This window comes from Gossypium arboreum, chromosome 11 (genome assembly GCF_025698485.1).
Source record: "Gossypium arboreum isolate Shixiya-1 chromosome 11, ASM2569848v2, whole genome shotgun sequence".
In the NCBI taxonomy this organism is placed as follows: domain Eukaryota; kingdom Viridiplantae; phylum Streptophyta; class Magnoliopsida; order Malvales; family Malvaceae; genus Gossypium; species Gossypium arboreum.
This window is the reverse complement of record NC_069080.1, coordinates 132671240-132692308: the sequence shown is the minus strand read 5'-3', so window position 1 is coordinate 132692308 and position 21069 is coordinate 132671240. Positions and strand designations below refer to the sequence as shown.

Here is a 21069-nt window from a genome sequence, read left to right as displayed (position 1 = left end):
AGACGATGTCCGCATTATAGGAATTTGCGGAATGGGTGGCATCGGTAAAACAACTCTTGCAAAAGTTGCTTACACTCAAATGTTACCTCATTTTGAAGGTAAATGTTTTCTTGCTGATATTTGGGAAGTTTCAAACAAACATGGACTTGTTTCTTTACAGAAACAACTTATTTCTCAAATCTTGCCAGATGAATGTTTCAATTTTTTCAATGTTCATGAAGGGAATGCCATAATTAGCCATAGGTTATCCAGTAAAAAGGTTCTTGTTGTTCTTGATGATGTTGATAACGTACAACACTTGAAATGCTTGGTTGGAAGGCATGATTGGTTCAATATAGGGAGTAGGATCATTGTAACAACAAGAGATGAACATTTGCTCCGATCTTATCGAATCAATGATGTGTATAAACCTACAACACTGAATCCAAATGATGCATGTACGCTTTTCAATTTGAAAGCTTTTGATAGTGATACAGTACCAAAAGATGATTTCATTGAGCTCTCTAAACAAGTTGTACGTTATGCTGGTGGTCTCCCGTTAGCTCTTGAAGTCTTGGGTTCTTTTTTGTACGGTAGAGATTTAGCTCACTGGAGAAGTGCAATCGAAAGATCTTAAACAAGATTCTAACAAAGAAATTCTTGACACACTCAGAATCAGTTTTGATGGATTGGAAGAAAAGGAAAAGAATATATTTCTAGATATAGCTTGCTTTTTCAATATGAAGAAGAAAGATTTGGTAACGGAAGAATTGGATGGTTGTGGCTTCTTCCTAGATATTGGAATCGATGTTCTCATTAAGAAATCTCTCGTAAAAATTGATGATGATAATCAATATTTGTGGATGCATGCCTTGTTGCAAGAAATGGGAAGAAAAATGTGTTAATGAACTTGGAAAACGTTGTAGATTGTGGAAGGAAAGAGATGTCCATCATATCCTAACAAAAAACACGGTAAATTATTTAACAAAAATTACATGCAAAATTTTCTTTTTATCAATATATGATGTAAATCTAAATCTTAGTTTAATTGGTTTAGCTATCCATCCTTAAGTGACATTGAGTAACTTTAAAATAATTTCCATTTGTTGATGAGAAATATTAATAATGATTTGTAATATAAGTGTTAAATTTTATTGAATTACTATATTTCAACAAAGAGATTGTGATAATGTTGAACATGTACATAAATTTTCAAAAGTTTTATTGGATAATTTATTTTGTTTTCTTATTGTCTATTCTTAATTACTTTTAGGCTACTGAAGTGATTGAAGGTATGATCATCGACAATAAAAGGTAAGAAAACATACATATAAATTTATCAATATGTACTATTAATATTGTTATTATTTTTTCTAACTCCATTCTTATATCCCTTCACTTTTCCACTCAACTAAACACCTCCTTAATTCTTAATTTTTAGATGTAATAACAATACATATCAATATTTTGGCTATGCACAAGATATAAGTATTTGATACAACTACTTCAAAAAAAAAACAATATTGAGATGCAACATAACTTTTAGATATTGAATATCTTTGTATATTTTGAAGCTTATTATTGTTTTGCTCATGGTTATTAGGGAATCGAGCAAGATACTCAATTTGAGTGCAGATACTTTCTCAAAGATAAAAAACTTGAGATTGCTCAAAGTGCTTTGCCTATCAAATTGTGATGATCTCAAATATCTTTCCAATGAACTACGGCTTTTAGATTAGAAAGGGTGTACTTTAAGATACTTACCTTCAAGCTTCCAACCAGACAACCTTGTGACCACTTCTTTTACCATATAATCACATTGAACAACTATGGAAGGGAAATAGAATAAGAATTAACTCATCGTTTTAGCTCATTTTAATACAAATAATTAAACTTTGATGAAGGTAAAGAAAATAAAAATTAGCACTATTCTGTTTTCTGTCTAATTTATTATTGTCTTCAACAGCCACTGTATAAGTTGAAAATGATCGACCTTAAAGGGTCCCAAAACCTGATCTAGACACCAGACTTCACAACAGTACCAAAACTTGAAGCTTTGATTATGGAAGGTTGTACCAGATTAGTAAATGTCCATCCATCAATCGGAGTGCTTAAGATGCTTAAACTTTTGAATTTAAGAGACTGCAAAAGTCTTAGGAATCTTTCAACCAGAATTGGAATGGAATCTCTTGAAACATTAATTCTTTCAGGTTGCTCAAATCTTGTAAGGTTTCCGGAGATTGATGGGAAAATGGAACATCTAAAAACTCTTGATCTTTCTAGTTGTTATAAAATTGAATATTTGCCAGTGAACTTGCAGCAAATAGAGTTTTTGGAAAAGCTTGACTTGAGTGAAACAAGCATAACAGAGCCACCATCCTTCATTTTTCATTTGAAAAATCTTAAAATTCTATCTTTCAATGGGCGCAAGGGACCATCGTATAAGTCATGACCAAATTCGCCTTCTCTTTTCAAGGTAATCCAAGGAAGAAGGACGAATCCCATGGCTCGGATGTTGCCTTTGTTGTCAGGTTTGAGTTCATTAAGAAGCCTAAATCTAAGGGACTGCAATCTTTGTGAAGGAGATATTCCACGTGATTTTTCTGGTCTATCCTGTTTGACGATTCTTGATCTTAGTGGTAACAATTTCATCAGCATACCTGCATCTCTTACTCGGCTCTCGAAGCTTTGGTTTCTTGATTTGTCAAATTGCAACATGTGCACTCTTGGTGAGCAGATATTCATGGTCTCTCCTCTTTGAGTCATCTTTATCTTAAGGGTAACAATTTCATCACCATTCCTTTGGCTCTTACTCAACTTAGCTGGCTTGAATTGCTTGTATTATCAAATTGCAAGATGCTTAAATCGTTGCCTGAGCCTCTAACAAGTATAGCAGATGTGCAAATAGATGGTTGTGCTTCACTTGAAGTAGTTGCAAGTCCATCAAAAGTATGCAACTTAGTGGATGAGGCTATCGTTTATTCCATTAACTGCTTCAAATTGGCTGAGAATATCAATGCATCAACACTGCTGAGAAAACATCTTAAGGTCGATTAATCTCTATTTTCTCCCTTACAAAATCTCATGCTTGAGAATTTATGGTTTTAGTTACCAAACGACTTGTGTTTTATTTTGCAGGCATTTGCAAATTCAAGAAAAATGTTTTCTATTATTATGTCCGGAAGTGAAATTCCAGAATGGTTTAGCCAACAAAAAAGTGACTCTTCAATTAAGATACCCCTTCCGAAAGATAGTCAATGGATTGGAGTTGCTTCTTGCTGCATTTTTATCAATAATGATGCTTCAAGGGATGAGACTATCGGTTGTAGTGCATTTATCTATTGCAGAAATTCTGAACAAGCCAGCTGTGATGGATCTATTTTTCGAGGTAGAAATTGTAGACAGATTTATAGTAGCGGCTGGGCGGTGGGTAATGACGTGCCCATAATGAAAGATCACCTTTTTCTTCATTATTGGTCGCGTGAGGCACTATATCCAATTTCCATGGAGGATAAATATGGTCATTGTGAAACCAATAATTTACAGGTAACAGATCGCTTAGATCAGAAAAGCGATGAGCTTGAGGTGTCTTTCACATATCCATTTGCATGGGATGCTAAGGTGAAGAAGTGTGGTGTTAGAATAGTGTATGAGAAAGATTTGGAAGAAACAAAAGAGTTGCAGCGCCATACCACTCAATCTTCACCAAATTTTGAACACATCCACCAACACTCTGCTCACAACCATGGATCAGTAGATAGCACTTAAATAGGTTTAATTCCTTTTAATAAAAGTACCATTTAAATTTCATGGCTTCAAGTACAAATAATATTATTCCAACTCTTTACTTTATATCTTTTATAAAGTATTTATGTTTAGACATTTATTTTTAACACTTATTCAAATATGAATATAAAGTATACTCTTTTAATTAATTGGAAAATTTTTATCTTTGACGTCTAACGCCATGTGAACTTGTACTCTGTTTTTGTGTTGCTTAACTGGTATTTATATAGCTACATTTTGTAGTCTATATAGGTCCTTAACACTACTTAAATGGATTCAATTCCTGCTAACAAAAGATCCCATATTGACTAAACCATATTTCTGCTGTTATTCCAGAAAGTTATACCTTCAAAATGGTTTTTTAAGGGATCGGGGTATTCTAACAGTTAATGGTTCCATCAATTGTTGTTGGTGCAATGAAGTTGATTCTTTCTTGGAAAGCTTGGGAAGTGTTGTTTCAATGGTGGGTGTTATACTTGAAATATAATTACATTATTTGATAAATATAAATATTAAATTATAAAAAAATATTTTAGAATTTTATTCTTAATTTTAAACATTACACATTATTTTAAACAAATTCGTATATTAAATAAAAATATTATAAATATGAAATATTTGTGGTAAATTATAGTATTACATATAAAATATTATAAATATTATGAAATATATATATTATACCGAGAATAAAAAAAATGAAGGTTCATGTTTCATAGAAAATTTTGTTGAATAAAACAACAAAGTGAGAAAAAAATGAATCTAATGTGTGATGGTCTGATGGTCACTACCCTAAGATGTAGTTTGGATTTGAGCCATATTAGTCGCAATTGCTATTTGAATTTTACCTCGTTATTGTAATTCACCAAAAAAGCGAAGAATGTTACTTTTTGAGTAGATAAAATTAGATAAATATTGAATTGTACTTTATATTTGTCTTTGAATTACACTTTCTTTTTAATTTAAATATTGAAATTTATAATTAAACAATATCTTGTATAAAATGATTTAATGCATAATTTGGTACTTAAGTTTGACATTTTTTTAATGTGGTACTCTTTTTTTTGGTTCAATTTGTTACATGTATTTGACAAAATATATTTTGGTATTCAAAAGTAACAATGTTAACTTTTAGTGTTTAATTCGGTGCAGGAATTGATTTGATGAAAATTGCTAATATTATTAACTTTGAATTTTTCATGATTTTGTTAATAGAATAAATTTAGTGTTAATTATGGATTTGTTTAATTTTGTATTTAATTTATCAAATACAGTCCAATGGATGTGATTTAATTCAAGATTTTAGAGTTGATTTGATGAAAATACATAATTAGCAATTAATTTTCATCAAACTAACCCTAAAACTCAAATTGAACACTAAAAATTAACACCATTAGTTTTTGGTGTCAAAATATATAACTTTTGTCAAATATGGTACTTGATTGGACTAAAAATAACATAAGTATCACATTAGAAAAAAAGTGTCAAACTCAAGTTCCAAATTATATGTTAAGTCTAATAGAATATTTTAATTATTTAACATTACATAAAATAATATACATTTTTAAATAAATAATCATATATCTTTAAATAATAATAATTAAATACACTATGTAACGCCCCAATTTTCGGGAATCCTGTGAATGTTGGCATAGGTTTAATTATGTTAGTGGGCCTCTAGAAAGCCCAAACTTAAGATAGAACCCGACAATTTTAGTTAATTTTTGTTCCATAAGAAAAAGGGGGTGAAATTATGAAATAGGACCTATGTGAAAATGTTTGAAAATGTTATAGATTAAATTGAAGTGGCTAAATAAATAGGAGTGCAAAATAGGAGGATTTGCATGACAAACCTCCCATTTTACATGAAGTGGCCAGCCATCATGTTGTTGTAGACAAAATGTACACTTGATATCCATAATTTATGGTACAAATTGATACAATTTGATAATAGGTTAGGTAAATGTTCAATGATAATAGGTTAGGTAAATGTTCCATGATAATAGGTTAGGTAAATGTTCCATGATAATGGGTTAGGTAAATGTTTCATGATAAGAATTTCATGTCTTTTGTATTAAAGAATTAAATGGATGAAATATGAAGTTTTATTAAAAGAAAAAGGGGTGAAAAGAACAAAGTTTTGTCCATCTTTGTTCATCATAGCTGAAAGTTAGAGAAGAGAAAGGAGAGGAGAAAGCTCTTGAGTATTCGGTCATTAGGAGGAGGAAAATTGAAGGTAAGTTCTTGGTACCTTGCTTCTATTTTGAGGTTCATGAGTTCTTCTTGATTCTACCTTAACTCTTGAAGTATATTTTGATTTTTAGTTGTGTTGTGAGCATTTAGTCATGAATTAAAATGAAGAAAATGGTTGTTGTTTCATGTTCTTTTAATGAAAAATGGAAGATAGGTGAAGTTGAGCCAAACAAATGAGCATGCATGTGCCTTAGATGCTAAAGGGAAAAATCGGCTAACATGTTGTGCTTTAAAATGATGAAATGGAGATTATACTTAAGAAAAATCATAGATATGTGATGATTGATTGGTGATATACATGTTTAAATAACAAGCATGCAAGTTAGGTGTGAAAGAGTGATTTGGTAATAAATCTGCTTGGGACAGCAGCAGTAACGTGACTTTGGAAAATCACCATAAATTGTGGGAGATGAGTTAGAAGCTACATAAATTATGTAATTAAAGCTTAATGAGTCTAGTTTCAAATGGAATAAACTAGAACATATTTTGAATTCTGTAGAATGAGAAATTTGATTCGTAATGAAGAGTGGTCAGATTAGTCAAACAGTGAAACATGGGAAACTTTGAGAAAAATCTGGTATTGATTGGCTAAACCAAAAATTCTGAAAATTTTATGAATAGAAGATATATGAGTCTATTTTCATCAAAAATTAATGGAACTTGATTTGGAGTTTCGTAGCTCCAGTTATAAATGATTTAGTGACTGTTGCTCAGGAAGACAGCTTGCAGTGAAATTATGATTATGTGGTAAACATTGACAAAAATTTGTTAATGAGTTGCTTATTGTTTTCTTATAAGCTTACTATGATCTGTAGGTGTGGTTGGCCGAATATTGTAAGAGGTTAATACGTAGTTTTTATTTGAATAGTTAGATTAACGTGTTAGTAATCCAATTGTAGGCGGTTAGTGTGTGGATCTCGTCAAGATATAAATGCAAAGCAGTGTGTAACTAACACCCTCTTTCTTAGTCTAGATCGGCAAAAGTCGAAAAGCCGAAATGCCGAAAACCGATATTTTGTAGATTTGCGAGTGTGCGAATGCTCGTGAGGTAAATCGATTAATGTTTTTGGTAAGCTGCAATGTTTGGACTGCAAAGTGCATGATTTACGTGCCCTCGATATTTTTGGGCTTAATGGGCCAAAATTGGAATGATGGGCCAACGGCTCAATTCGGTAAGAACCCTCGATGACGTAATTTCATTAGTACGTGAAAGGTAGGAATATGCATGAAAAACCCTAAAATAGATAAATTACTGAAATACCTTTAAAAGTAGAAAATTTACGCTTTACCCCTAGTAGATAAATTACCAAAATACCCCTAGGGTTAAATTGACCTAAATGCATATTTGATTGTTGTTATTTCTTGCATGCCATGTTGTTATTATCGATGCATGGACTGGGATATTGACGAGGAAGCATCGAAAGTGGCTTGTCCACGCATTGGAGGCTTTGCCTCAATTTATCGTTAATCGAGGCAAAGGTCAAGAATGTGGAGTGTTGAAATTTGGGTCGTTGAGCTATTCCCACATGGAGTGTATGGCTGGTACGGGTGGAGTGTAGTGGTTGGTGGGTTGAGTAGTCTCCCAAATGGGCTTGCATATGTTTCTTGATGTTGCATGTATTTTGAAATGGGCCTATGGGCCATCTTGTTATCTGAATAAGGGCTAAGGCCCGGTTTATTGTAATCTGAAAGGGCTCGCCCAAGATCACTCTTGTTACTGAATGGGCTTAGGCCCAATGGGCTTGAGCTGACTTGGACTTTGAATGGGTTTTCCTTACACACTGAGTTTCCCAAACTCACCCTTTTATTTTCATCCACGCGAAAATCCCCAACCATAGTGGGCTTGGAGTCGTGAGGGAATTCGGAGTGGCCATCCGCTCGAAAGTTTGATTTTCTTCGGTGAACTGGACATCCTTTTAATTACGTTTGAGGTTTTGGGCTTTTAAATGTAATAAGGCCGCTTATTTATTTTGATGGTTTTAATATGTATTACTAAGATAGGTAATACTTATTTTAACTGTTGAAATTGGATAGCTTTAGGGCGTTTTCAAAAACAACAGTTGATTTCAAAATAACACGACAACAAGCAAAGCTTACGCAATGAAAGTATTTTCCAAAATTAATCACTTTTCCTAAAATGACTTAATCGAACCGGTTTTCTAGAAATATCCATGACGTTAAGGTGTGGCAATGGCGGTATGCATGTCTAGGATTGGATCCGAAGGGAGCTTGGTACTTAAGCAATCGATGGACTCACCACCTCTTTTCGGTTTCCTACCGGTGCATGACTTCCATTCACTTTAACCTTTAATGAATTAATCTTTTGAACATCAAGTACGATTTTCTGGACTTAGAATGGAAATTTTGTTTACGTTTTTGATGTGGCATGCCGGATCTGGCCATAACTTCTGGGCCGGGTTTGGGGTGCTACACACTAATTAATAAAAAATATATATAATTAATGAAATAAAAATAATTAGAAGTATGTTACATAAGAAACTAGTTAAGCATGTAAAACACAATTAGTTAATACTTTATAATTATAAAGTAAATGTGATAATGTAAAACACAAACCGTCCAACACTTATAATTACTGTAAGCTCCATTTTGTGTACTCTTTCTTGGATTCTTCCTGGAGACAACATCTATCACTCATCTATTATCCCCCAATTTCCACACCTAAGCGTTTTCGTTTGGAAGAAAAAAAAAAGGAAATGTATAGAGAAATTGCTTACAATAATCTTCGTTGTTCCCTTGAAATTTGATCTGTTTTTCTCCTTCTTCATGTAGGATTGTAGATTAGGTGATACTTATATCATTAAAAGAGACAAGTTTAGTCTTGATTAATGTCTCAACATTGATTTTAAGATTAAGAAAATGAAAAAAAATCACTATGCTTTATGCTCATGTTTATATGTGCAAAAATATTGCATACATTTTTCAGATATTGGATAGATATTTGAGAAATTTGAGTATGGATCATCTAATTATGGGAAAGTAGCTAGGTGATTCATACCATATCTTCAAAATTAGAACATTACATGCTCACGTATCAAATATATGATAAGTTAAAAATCATCAAGTATACAAACTTTAATTTTGTTGGAATATAAATACAAAATTTTGCTATGTGATAATAAATTGCAATCCTTTATTTCAATACCAACAGTCAAAGCAATTGATGACTAAAATTATTATTATGCCAATAAAAAAGTGTTACTTAATAGTTGGGGATAAAAAAATAATTTCGAAAAATTTAGTAACCAAATTGTAATTTTCTTTAATAAAGTGACCAAAACGAAAACTTATTATAATTTAATTGCTAATAGTGTAGGGACTAAATTTTAAATTTATAAAAAGTACAGGGACTTGTAGAAAATTTGAAGCAAAAAAACTCTTTAATATGGCCCCGAATTATTTGTTACCGACTCCCTTTCATTGGTATTATAATGAAGATAAATTCATTTGGAAAAGTAAAGGTGGGAAATTAGACGAGCCCTTTGTTGTTTCCTGTAAATTTCATTTGTTTTTCTCCTTCCTCATGTTCATATACTTATTGTTTCCACTTTGTTTCTAAGGTATTGAGCCATCTATTTTCTGATTTTGAACACTGTCTATATCCATATATATGTTACTTCTCATACATTGTACAAGCCCAATTTTGGGCCCTATAAGACAAATACCCAAAACCCAAACTAACCCCTAGCTCAAAACCCACTAAACCCAACTGCCTACCCAAGCCCAATAGCACCCCAACCCTAACAAAGAACAGCAAAAAATTGTAAACCCTAGGTGCGCCGCACCTAGGGCCTTCTGACCATCTGCCACCTCTTGCTTGCTGCTCCACCGCCTTTGTCACATCCACCGCCCGTGTACCTGCAAGAAGAACAGAGTGATTAATTAGGAAGCAAGTTGTAGAGAAATAGGGCTATAAAAAGCCAGACAGAAACCATTGTATTGTGGACAACTTGAGATATATAAAAAAGGAGCATTCAATCCTTTAAAACGAAAAAAACCACAATATTAGTCAGCAAAGAACAAGAGAAACGACATCAAAATAAACCCAAAGCCCTCGGAAATCAAACCCGTACCTAAGGTGATTTTCTTTTATTTTTTCATTTTTTTTTCGAGTTTCTTTATATGCATAAACATATAATATAAGTAAAAATAACATACATATACTAAACAAATAGAAAAATAGAAAAAGAAAGAAAGAAAATTTACCCTCGGGCGATTTTACACGGTGGCCGGAGCGGCGGACGGCACAGAAGACGGCGACCGATCTGGCAGTGGAGGCCTGGGGCTGAAAGAGAATTGGAGAGAGTGGGTTTCTATTTTTTTTTTAGCAGAGGGGAAAACTGATTTTTTTTAAGAAATTTTGGGCTCATATAGTGACCCAATACGACGCCGTTTTGGGCCTAAACTCACGGCACCAAAACGACGCTATTTAGGCTTTGACCCGTGCAACCCGACCCGGCTGAGAGAGATCTGCGTGTTTCCTATCTGATGGGCTATTTACACCCGTGGTCCTTCCGCATTTTTTATTCTTTTAATTTAGTCTCTTTGCCCACAATTCTATTTTACAAATTTGACCCATAATTTTGTTGAGCTTTCCAACTGAATCCCCGACCCATCAGCTCGCTAGAATGCGGACACGTGTCCAGATATTGGGTTTTTTGCTTGATTGGTCCTCAAACCTCGCGCAAATTTTCATTTTTAACCCCGTATTTTTATTCTGTTTTAGTTTTCATCTCTAACTTCATTTTCATTTCAATTTAACCCCTAATTAGATTTATTTTAATTCTCCCTTTTTATTTTTATTCACTTATTTATTTTATTATTAGTTCATTATTTTCAATTAAGTCATTTAATTTGTCATTGTTACTTTATTTATCGTTCTCACTTAATACTTTATATATATATATATATATATATATATATATATATATGTTACATAATATTACTATTAGTTTAATATTATTGTTTTATTAATGTGTTTGTATGATTATGTATGCATATACATTATATTCCATGTTACACATATATGTATTAGCAGTATTACATGTATTTGTTCCTTTTAGGTATTATCTATATATATTTTACGTATATTATATATTATATGTATACTTTATTTTATATATTACGTATATATTATGTATACGCTTTTAATATTATTATTTTTATTTTATTTTTAAAACATATATTTATACGATATTATTAATTGTTTCTTTTCTTCTTTTTACATTATTACCATTTCTAATATATATATGTATCGTATATGTCTTTATATATAGTATGCATATATCGCTCATATTATTAGTTATGTATATCTATTTTCAATATATGTTTATGTAATGTTTTTGTATTATCATTATCTTTGTATTATTACTATTGTTATTATATCTTTCATTGTCATCACTTTGTTGCATTATTACTTTCATCATTATTATTATTACTAACATGTATATACTATATATTTTATTATATTACGATATACGTTTTTATATATACGCTATGCATATGCATCTTTAAATATTGTATTATTATTATGTATATATATACTTTTCTCATATATTTCTTCTTACTTCTATTATTATGTGTGTACCTTAATACATATATGTATATACTACTATCGTTATCATTGTCATTTTATTTTGCCATTGTTTTATTTATTTGCTTGCGAATTCGATTACTTCATTTTCCTCACGTACGTGTTTTACATCCTCATATTACTAGCCTTGCTTTCATCTTGTTATAATTGCTCATATTATCGTTATTAACATCGTCACACTTATTATTATACATTATTATAAATACCATAATTTGCTTTTATTTTACTATAAATCACACAACGTCTTTTATTCTATACCTTAAAATAACCCTTTCGTAAAAAGTGATATTCCGTATTTTGTAATTCGAGACAATCGTGCCCTAACTTACTGGGTTTCGATTTGTCTCATTCAACCTAAATAACGGAATATTCTTTTAAATCGCAATACGAGTTTCAAAGAAATGCTTATTTTCGGAGATACGAGATGCGGTGCCCTAACTTACCGGGTATGACATTTTTATACGTCGAAATAAGATCTTTTGCAAATAAAGACAATGTTCGGTGTTCGAAAATTTGAGGAAACGTGCCCTAACTTACTGGGTTTCGACTTTCCTCGTTCACCCTAGCTGTAGCACCCCAAACCCGGCCCAGACGTTAGGGCCGGATCCGACGTGCCACATCAAAAACGTAAAAAAAAAATTCCATTCTAAGTCCAGAAAATCGTACTTGATGTTCAAAAGATAATTTCATTATAGGTTAAAGTGAATGGAAGCTGTGCACCAGGTAGGAAACCGGAAAAGATGTGGTGAGTCCATCGGACTGCTTAAGTACCAAGCTCCCTTCAGATCCAATCCTAGACATGCATACCGCCATTGCAACACCTTAACGTTATGGATATTTCTAGGAAACCAATTTGATTAAGTCATTTCTAGGAAAAGTGATTAATCTTGGAAAATACTTTCATTGCGGAAGCTTTACTTGTTGTCGTGTTATTTTGAAATAAACTGTTGTTTTTGAAAACGCGCCCTAAAGCTATCCAATTCAACAGTTAAAACAAGTATTACCTATCTTAGTAATACATATTAAAACCATCAAAAATAAATAAGCGGCCTTATTACATTTAAAAGCCCAAAACCTCAAACGTAATTAAAAGGATGTCTAGTTCACGGAAGAAAATCAAACTTTCGAGCGGGTGGCCACTCAGAATTCCCTCACGACTCCAAGCCCACTATGGTTGGGGATTTCTGCGTGGATGAAAATAAAAGGGTGAGTTTGGGGAAACTCGTGTGTAAGGAAAACCCATTCAAAGCCCAAGTCAGCTCAAGCCCACTGGCCTAAGCCCATTCAGTAATAAGTGATCTTGGGCGAGCCCTTTCAGATTACAATAAACCGGGCCTTAGCCCCTTATTCAGATAACAAGATGGCCCATAGGCCCATTTCAAAATACATGCAACATCAAGTAAACATATGCAAGCCCATTTGGGAGACTACTCAACCCACCAACCACTACACTCCACCGTACCACCATACACTCCATGTGGGAATAGCTCAACCCACCCAAATTTAACACTCCACGATTAAACCTTGTTTGCTCGATTAACGAAGAATTGAGGCAAAGCCTCCAAGACATGGACAAGCCACTTTCAGTACTTCCTCCGTCAATATCCCAGTCCCATGCATCGATAATAACAACATGGCATGCGATAAATAACAACAATGACATGCATTTAAGTCAATTTAACCCTAGGGGTATTTTGGTAATTTATCTACTAGGGTAAAAGCGTAAATTTTCCACTTTTAAAGGTATTTCAGTAATTTATCTATTTTAGGGTTTTTCATGCATATTCCTACTTTTCACGTGCTATGAGAATCACGTCTGAGGGTTCTTACCGAATTGGGCCGTTGGCCTATCATTCCAATTTTGGCCCATTAAGCCCAAAAATATCGAGGGCACGTAAATCATGCACTTTGCAGTCCAAACATTGCAACTTACCAAAAACATTAATCGATTTACCTCACGAGCATTCGCACACTCGCAAATCTACAAAATACCAATTTTCGACATTTCGGCTTTTCGACTTTTGCCGATCTAGACTAAGAAAGAGGGTGTTAGTTACACACCTGTTTGCGACGATATGTTGACGAGATCCACACACGAACCGCCTACAATTGGATTACTAACACGTTAATCTAACTATTCAAATACAAACTACATATTAACCCCTTACAATATTCGGCCAACCACACCTACAGATCATAGTGAGCTTATAAGAAATTAATAAGCAACTCATCATAATTTCACTGCAAGCTGTCTTCCTAAGCAACAGTCACTAAATCATTTATAACTGGAGCTAAGAAACTCCAAATCAAGTGCCGTTAATTTTCCCTGAAAATAGACTCATATATCTTCTATCCATAAAATTTTCAGAATTTTTGGTTTAGCCAATAAATACCAGATTTTTCTCAAAGTTTCCCATGTTTCACTGTTTGACTAATCTGACCACTCTTCATTACGAATCAAATTTCTCATTGTACAGAATTCAAAATATGTTCTAGTTTATTTCATTTGAAACTAGACTCATTAAGCTTTAATTACATAATTTATTCAGCTTCTAATTCATCTTCCACAATTTATGGTGATTTTCCAAAGTCACGTTACTGCTGCTGTCCCAAGCAGATTTATTACCAAATCACTCTTTCACACCTAACTTGCATGCTTGTTATTTAAACATGTATATCACCAATCAATCATCACATATCTATGATTTTACTTAAGCATAATCTCCATTTCATCATTTTAAAGCACAACATGTTAGCTGATTTCCCTTTAGCATCTAAGGCACATGCATGCTCATTTGTTTGGCTCAACTTCACATATCTTCCATTTTTCATCAAAAGAACATGAAACAACAACCATTTCCTTCATTTTAATTCATGACCAAATGCTCACAACACAACCAAAAATCAAAATATACTTCAAGAGTTAAGGTAGAATCAAGAAGAACTCATGAACCTCAAAATAAAAGAAAGGTACCAAGAACTTACCTTCAATTTTCCTCCTCCTAATGACCGAATACTCAAGAGCTTTCTCCTCTCCTTTCTCTTCTCTAACTTTCAGCTATGATGAACAAAGATGGACAAAACTTTGTTCTTTTCACCCCTTTTTCTTTTAATAAAACTTCATATTTCATCCATTTAATTCTTTAATACAAAAGACATGTAATTCTTATCATGAAACATTTACCTAACCCATTATCATGGAATATTTACCTAATCCATTGTCATGGAACATTTACCTAACCCATTATCAATTTGTATCAATTTGTACCATAAATTATGGATATCAAGTGTACATTTTGTCTACAACAACATGATGGCTGGCCACTTCATGTAAAATGGGAGGTTTATCATGCAAATCCTCCTATTTTGCACTCCTATTTATTTGGCCACTTCAATTTAGCCTATAGCATTTTCAAACATTTTCACATAGGTCCTATTTCATAATTTCACTCACAAATGACAAAAATCAAAGCATGAAATTTTGTCAATTTTTCTCAACATTCACAGAATTCCCGAAATTGGGGCGTTACACTAGCTAACCGAATATCATTTTAAAAAGAGGTTAAAATGTACTAATAAAGGGCAAGCTCAGTCTCAAAGTATGAGATGTCGTGCCCTAACTTATTGGGCATGATATTTTCTTACTTCGGGATGAGCGAGCCTTTAACATCCATTTTAATTTCTTCAATCATACAAAGAGGGATCGTATTTCAAATTCTTTTAAGTCTTCAAATTTTCAACACTAAGACACTAATTAATCAATTAGGTACCAATTTTTGGGCGTATCGAGGGTGCTAATCCTCCCTCGTGCATAACCGACTCTCGACCTCATTTTCTGATTTTCGTAGACCGACAAAACTATCGTTTTAATAAATTTTAACTTTTATTAAAATGATTAATTTAAGGTGACCCGATCACACCTTATCAAAAAAGATTAGTGGCGACTCCCGTTCTTTTATTTTCAAAATTTAAGTCGACCCCGTTTTACCAAAAAAAATGGTTACGACATACATCATCATGTCGTTATCACTTTCGAATTCCTCATCCATGTCTAGAAAAACATATTATTTTCTTTTTTAGTTTTAGAATTCTTCATCCATGTCCAGAAAGAAATATTATTTTTATTTTAGTTTTAAAGGTGAAGATATTCACAAAAATTTATCCATAGTTTAATAACTAATGGTATAAAAATTAAATTTTAATTTAATAAAAAGTACAGGGACTTCTGGTACATTTTAACCAAGGAAAACTCTGTAAATATTAGATGTTATTAAAGTAGGCACCAATTGTCAACTCTCACCTTCTTGGAGTCTTCTCGGAAAGAAAGGCCCATGGCCCCCGATGTGGGTCCATCTGATTTGAGAAAACAAAGAAAAAGTTGCCTTCACCAAACACGAAGATAAAGGCAATATCCAAAGGTGGTGAATTGCTTTGACACGTAAATCACAATTTTAATACTTAATTTGTAATATATATATATATATATATATAACAACGAGTTTAAAAAAAATTTTGAACCCATGAGAATAATATATTTTTTATATTATCAAATTCATATTTAAAAATAATTATAATAATTAATTTAAAATTATCCATTCAAGAAAATGAATTAAAATAGTTGTGATAATTATAAATTTAAAAATAATTATAATTTAAAAGAAATTACGATTTTGAACCGACTAGAATACTATTTATTAATTCATATTTAAAAATAACTGTAATATTTAATTTAGAATTATTGGTTAAAGAAAGTTGAAATAAAATATAAGTTATGATAATTATACATTTAAAATAATTATACTTTAATAGAATTCATAATAATTATAATTATCACATAATTAATATTAGAGTTAATTGTGTTAAGTTTTTTTAATATTTAGTGGAAGGAATGGGGTTGCTTGGGATCAAATTCAAGCTCTCATAAATACAAAATAATACTTTTGTCAATAGGTCAAAAGGTTGTTAACAATTATGTTAAGTTTGAATAATATTACTTTGCATTAGCTACATAAAGAAAAACTATATCGTATGTTGAATATGTTAAAAATAGTTAATTATTATATAAAAATTTCTATTATAATATTTGAATTAATAAATTAATATATTTTAGTTATATTCAATAATTCAAATAAAAATATCATTTTATACTTAATTTATAATATCTAAAAATTTAAGTAATATTAAGTACGATTATATTAGAAGCAATTAATTATAAAATAGATATAATAATGTAAAGAAAAAAAGGCAAAACACAAACCGTCCATTTTGTCATCAGCTCTCACCTTCTTAAGAGTCTTCCTGGAAAGAGCATATATTACCCCCAACTTCCACACCAACTCCCTCTCATAGGTATTATTATACTGATGGATTCATTTCCAAAAAGTAAAACAGAAATTTCTTACATAAGTTGTTTGTTTTTCCCTCGAATTTTCATCTGTTTTTCTCCTTCCTCATGCTCATACACTTATCCTTTCTACTTTGTTTCTGAGGTATTGAGCCGTCTATTTTCTATTTTGAACATTACATCCACATATATTTTCAAAAGTTTTATCATACAATTTAGAGCATTTATTTTATCTTCTTATTGTCTATTATTGATTACTTCTAGGCTACCGAAGCAGTTGAAGGCATGATCACCGACAATAAATGGTAGGAAAACATACACATAAATGATCATCTCTCTTTCTTTTTCTTTCTTCTCACTTTTTTTTTTTACCAAATATACTTCATCCTCATATCCCTTCACTTTTTCACCCAACCAAACACACTTTTAATACTTAATTTTTCAATTTCATATTTATGAAATTTATAAAGAAACACATTACTCTTACAAAAGAAACTATAAAGATCGGTTAATATAATTATCTTTGCTAATGTTAATGGTTTATATTTGATGTAATGACAGCATGAACTAGGCTATAACATATCAGTTTTCAAAAGTAAATCCAAGTAATGCCATCATTTCGCTAGTAATGTATAGAATTACACATCAGTGCATCAAACATAAATCAAATTATTAGTTCTAATTTTTTTAAGCTTAGGTAATTAAAAGTATGAAAGTAAGTGTCAGATAAAGTATTACCTAATATAATCATATCTCAATACCATATTCAGATATGCATTACATATAAGTACCGGATGTGGGTACTTAAAAAAAAATATATCGGTGCAACATAGCTTTTAGATATTGAATGTTTTTGTATATTTTGAAGCTCATTTCTGTTTTACTCATGATTATTAGGGAATCAAGCAAGATGTTCAATTTGAGTGCCGATACCTTCTCGAAGATGAAAAATTTGAGATTGCTCAAAGTTCTTTGCGTATCAAATTGTGATGATCTCAAATATCTTTCTAATGAACTACGACTTTTAGATTGAACAGGATATCCTTTAAAATCCTTGCCTTCAAGCTTCCAGCCAGACAATCTTGTTGGCCTTCTTTTACCATATAGTCATATTGAACAACTATGGAAGGGAAATAGAGTAAGAACTAACTCATATTATCCTTGTGTTTTAGCTTATTTTAATAAAAATTATTAAACTTTGATCAAGATAATAAAAAAAAAGAAGCAAAAATTAGCATTTTTATGTTTTCTACCTAATTTATTATTGTCTTCCAGCCCTTGTTTAGGTTGAAAACGATCAACCTCAAAGGCTCCCAAAACCTGATCAAGACACCTGACTTCACAACAACACCAAAACTTGAAGCTTTGATTATGGAAGGTTGTACCAGATTAGTAGATGTCCATCCATCAATTGGAGTGCTTAAGAACCTTAAACTTTTGAATTTAAGAGACTGCAAAAGTCTTAGGAGTCTTCCAACTAAAATTGGAATGGAATCTCTTGAAACATTAATTCTTTCAGGTTGCTCAAATCTTATAAGGTTTTCGGAAATTGATGGGAAAATGGAACATTTAAAAACTCTTGATCTTTCTGGTTGTTATAAAATTAAACATTTGCCGGTGAGCTTGCAGCAAGTAGAGTTTTTGGAAGGGCTTGACTTGAGTGAAACAAGCATAACAGAGCCACCATCCTTCATTTTTCATTTGAAAAATATTAAAATTCTATCTTTCAGTGGGCGCAAGGGACCATCAAATAAGTCACGACCAAATTTGCCTTCTCTTTTCAAGGTAATCCAAGGAAGGATGAATCCCATGGCTCGGATGTTGCCTTTGTTGTCAGGTTTGAGTTCATTAAGAATGCTAAATCTAAGGGACTGCAATCTTTGTGAAGGAGATATTCCACGTGATATTTCTGGTCTATCCTGTTTGATGAATCTTGATCTTAGTGGTAACAATTCCATCAGCATACCTGCATCTCTTACTCGGCTCTCAAAGCTTTGGTTTCTTGATTTGTCAAATTGCAACATGTGCACTCTTGGTGAAGCAGATATTCATCGTCTATCCTCTTTGAGTTATCTTTATCTTGGGGGTAACAATTTCATCACCATTCCTTTGGCTCTTACTCAACTTTGCAGCCTTAAATTGCTTGGGTTATCAAACTGCATAGAGCTTAAATTCTTGCCTGACCTTCTAACAAGTATAGCAGATGTGCGTATAGATGGTTGTGCTTCACTTGAAGTAGTTGCAAGTCCATCAAAAGTATGCAATTTAGTGGATGAGGCTTCCGTTAAAGCCATTAACTGCTTCAAATTGGCTGAGAATATTCATGCATTAACACTGCTAAAAAAACATCTTAAGGTAGATTAATCTCTATTTTCTCCCTTACAAAATCTCATACTTGAGAATTTATGGTTTTAGTTACCAAACCACTTGTGTTTTATTTTGCAGGCATTTTCAAATTCAAGAAAAAAGTTTGATATTATCATGCCCGGAAGTAAAATCCCAGAATGGTTTAGCCAACAAAAAAGTGACTCTTCAATTAAGATACCCCTTCCGAAAGATAGTCAATGGATTGGAGTTGCTTCTTGCTGCACTTTTATCAATAATGATGCTTCAAGGGATGATGAGGATATCAGTTGTAGTGCATTTATCTATTGCAGAAATTCTGAACAAACCAGCTGTGATGGATCTATTTTTCGAGGTAGAGATTGTAGACAGATTGATGGGAGCAGCTGGTTGGTGGGTAAAGGATTTAACGAGCCCATAATGAAAGATCACCTTTTTCTTCTGCTGGACGCTTCCAGAATACCAATACGACCGATTATCTAACCTTATGATGTCTTCATTTCGATCTCTTCATATTTCCAATTCATTTTCAGTTTGGTTCCCTCTCCTTTTCCATAACCCTCAACCTCTCAGCATACTCAGGGACGCTGCCGATCAGGTAAAAGTCTTTCTTTTTCTTTAGCGTTTCCTTTGCAAGAATATGTGCTAGTTCATTCGTTGTTCGTGGATTGTGTCCGACCCGGATATTTTCATTTTTTGGCCAGTAACTGCTGGATTTCATGGATATATTCCCCAATTATAGATCTGTCTCTGTCTCTTCCCTTGCATTTCTTTATGACCGCTAATGCATCTCCTTCGATGATGATTTGTGGCCATTGCATGTCGATGCCGATACGAGCTGCTGTCCTACAAACGATTGCTTCAGCAGCGTAAGCTAATACAACTTGGTGATAGATCTCGGAAAATGACAAAAGAACTGTACCTTCGCTATCCCTTGCTACAATCCCCACTGCCGATTGACAAGTAGTGCCATCATATGCTGCATCAAAATTAATCTTCACGAACGGACTTGGTGGATGTTCCCAGCGCTTAACGACCTGAAAAGACGATGGTATGTTGTTGTTGGCTCCATCTAATTTTGAAATATATCTGTTTACAAAATCTGCTATCTCTTTGCCTGATCTTCTTGTTTTTTCATGTATTCTCTTGTTCCTGTCCCCCTAAATGGCCCACAAAGCGCAACAAAATAACCTACACTGGTGTGAAGATAACTGTTCGAAAACCCGAGTAAGCCATTCTTTGAACTCCAGATGTGTTATCTTAAGCAACTCCGCAAGAGATAAACCTTTCCATACGGCTTGTGTAACACGGTATTCCCGAAAAATATGGTTCATGGTTTCTGCTGCTTCTCCACAGCAAGGGCAACATATATCATTTGAAAGCTTGCAAAGTTGCATGTTAATCCATGTGGGAAGATAATTCCAGAATATCTTCCAAATTGTGATTTTTATCTTGGATGGTAGATTGAGTAGCCAAAGTTTTTTGTAGAATTTTTTGTAGTCGTTTTGTAAAGCATAAGCTCTAGGGATGCTTAAAATGCCCTGTAATAGTTTATAGGCACTGCGGACCGTGAATTCTCCCGATGGCTCCCCCCTCCAGGCCAGAATGTCATCGTGAGGCTCTCCTGATAGCGGAATACGCAAAATCTTCACAGCTACATCTTCCGGGAAGGTAGATTTGATCCACTCTTTTTTCCATGTTCTACTGCTATCATCAATCAACTCAGCAACATTAAAGTCACTTAAATTATTAACAT

At 32.8% G+C, this 21069-nt stretch overlaps 2 protein-coding genes across 5 annotated transcripts; both read left to right on the top strand.

Annotated features, from left to right (window-relative positions):
* Positions 1-616, top strand: LOC108472061 (disease resistance protein Roq1). Its single transcript, XM_017773580.2, has one exon. It carries the CDS (start codon positions 32-34, stop codon positions 614-616), a length of 585 nt encoding a protein of 194 aa, XP_017629069.1. The 5' UTR covers positions 1-31.
* A 16232-nt stretch (positions 617-16848) lies between these two features.
* LOC128283623 (disease resistance protein RPP2B-like) lies at positions 16849-20850 on the top strand. Of its 4 annotated transcripts, XR_008274016.1 has the most exons (6): positions 16921-17115; positions 17235-17275; positions 17868-18108; positions 18246-19325; positions 19416-20364; positions 20491-20850. XR_008274016.1 is itself a non-coding variant. In XM_053021036.1 (5 exons), the coding sequence occupies exons 4-5, from the start codon at positions 18342-18344 to the stop codon at positions 19794-19796; spliced, it is 1365 nt and encodes a 454-aa protein (XP_052876996.1). In that variant the 5' UTR covers positions 16849-16975; positions 17235-17275; positions 17868-18108; positions 18246-18341; the 3' UTR covers positions 19797-20850. The 4 variants fall into 4 exon arrangements, 3 of the variants coding, with proteins under 3 accessions (XP_052876996.1, XP_052876995.1, XP_052876994.1); XM_053021036.1 differs by having other exon boundaries at positions 16849-16975; positions 19416-20850; XM_053021034.1 differs by having other exon boundaries at positions 19416-20850.
* Positions 20851-21069: the final 219 nt, after the last annotated feature.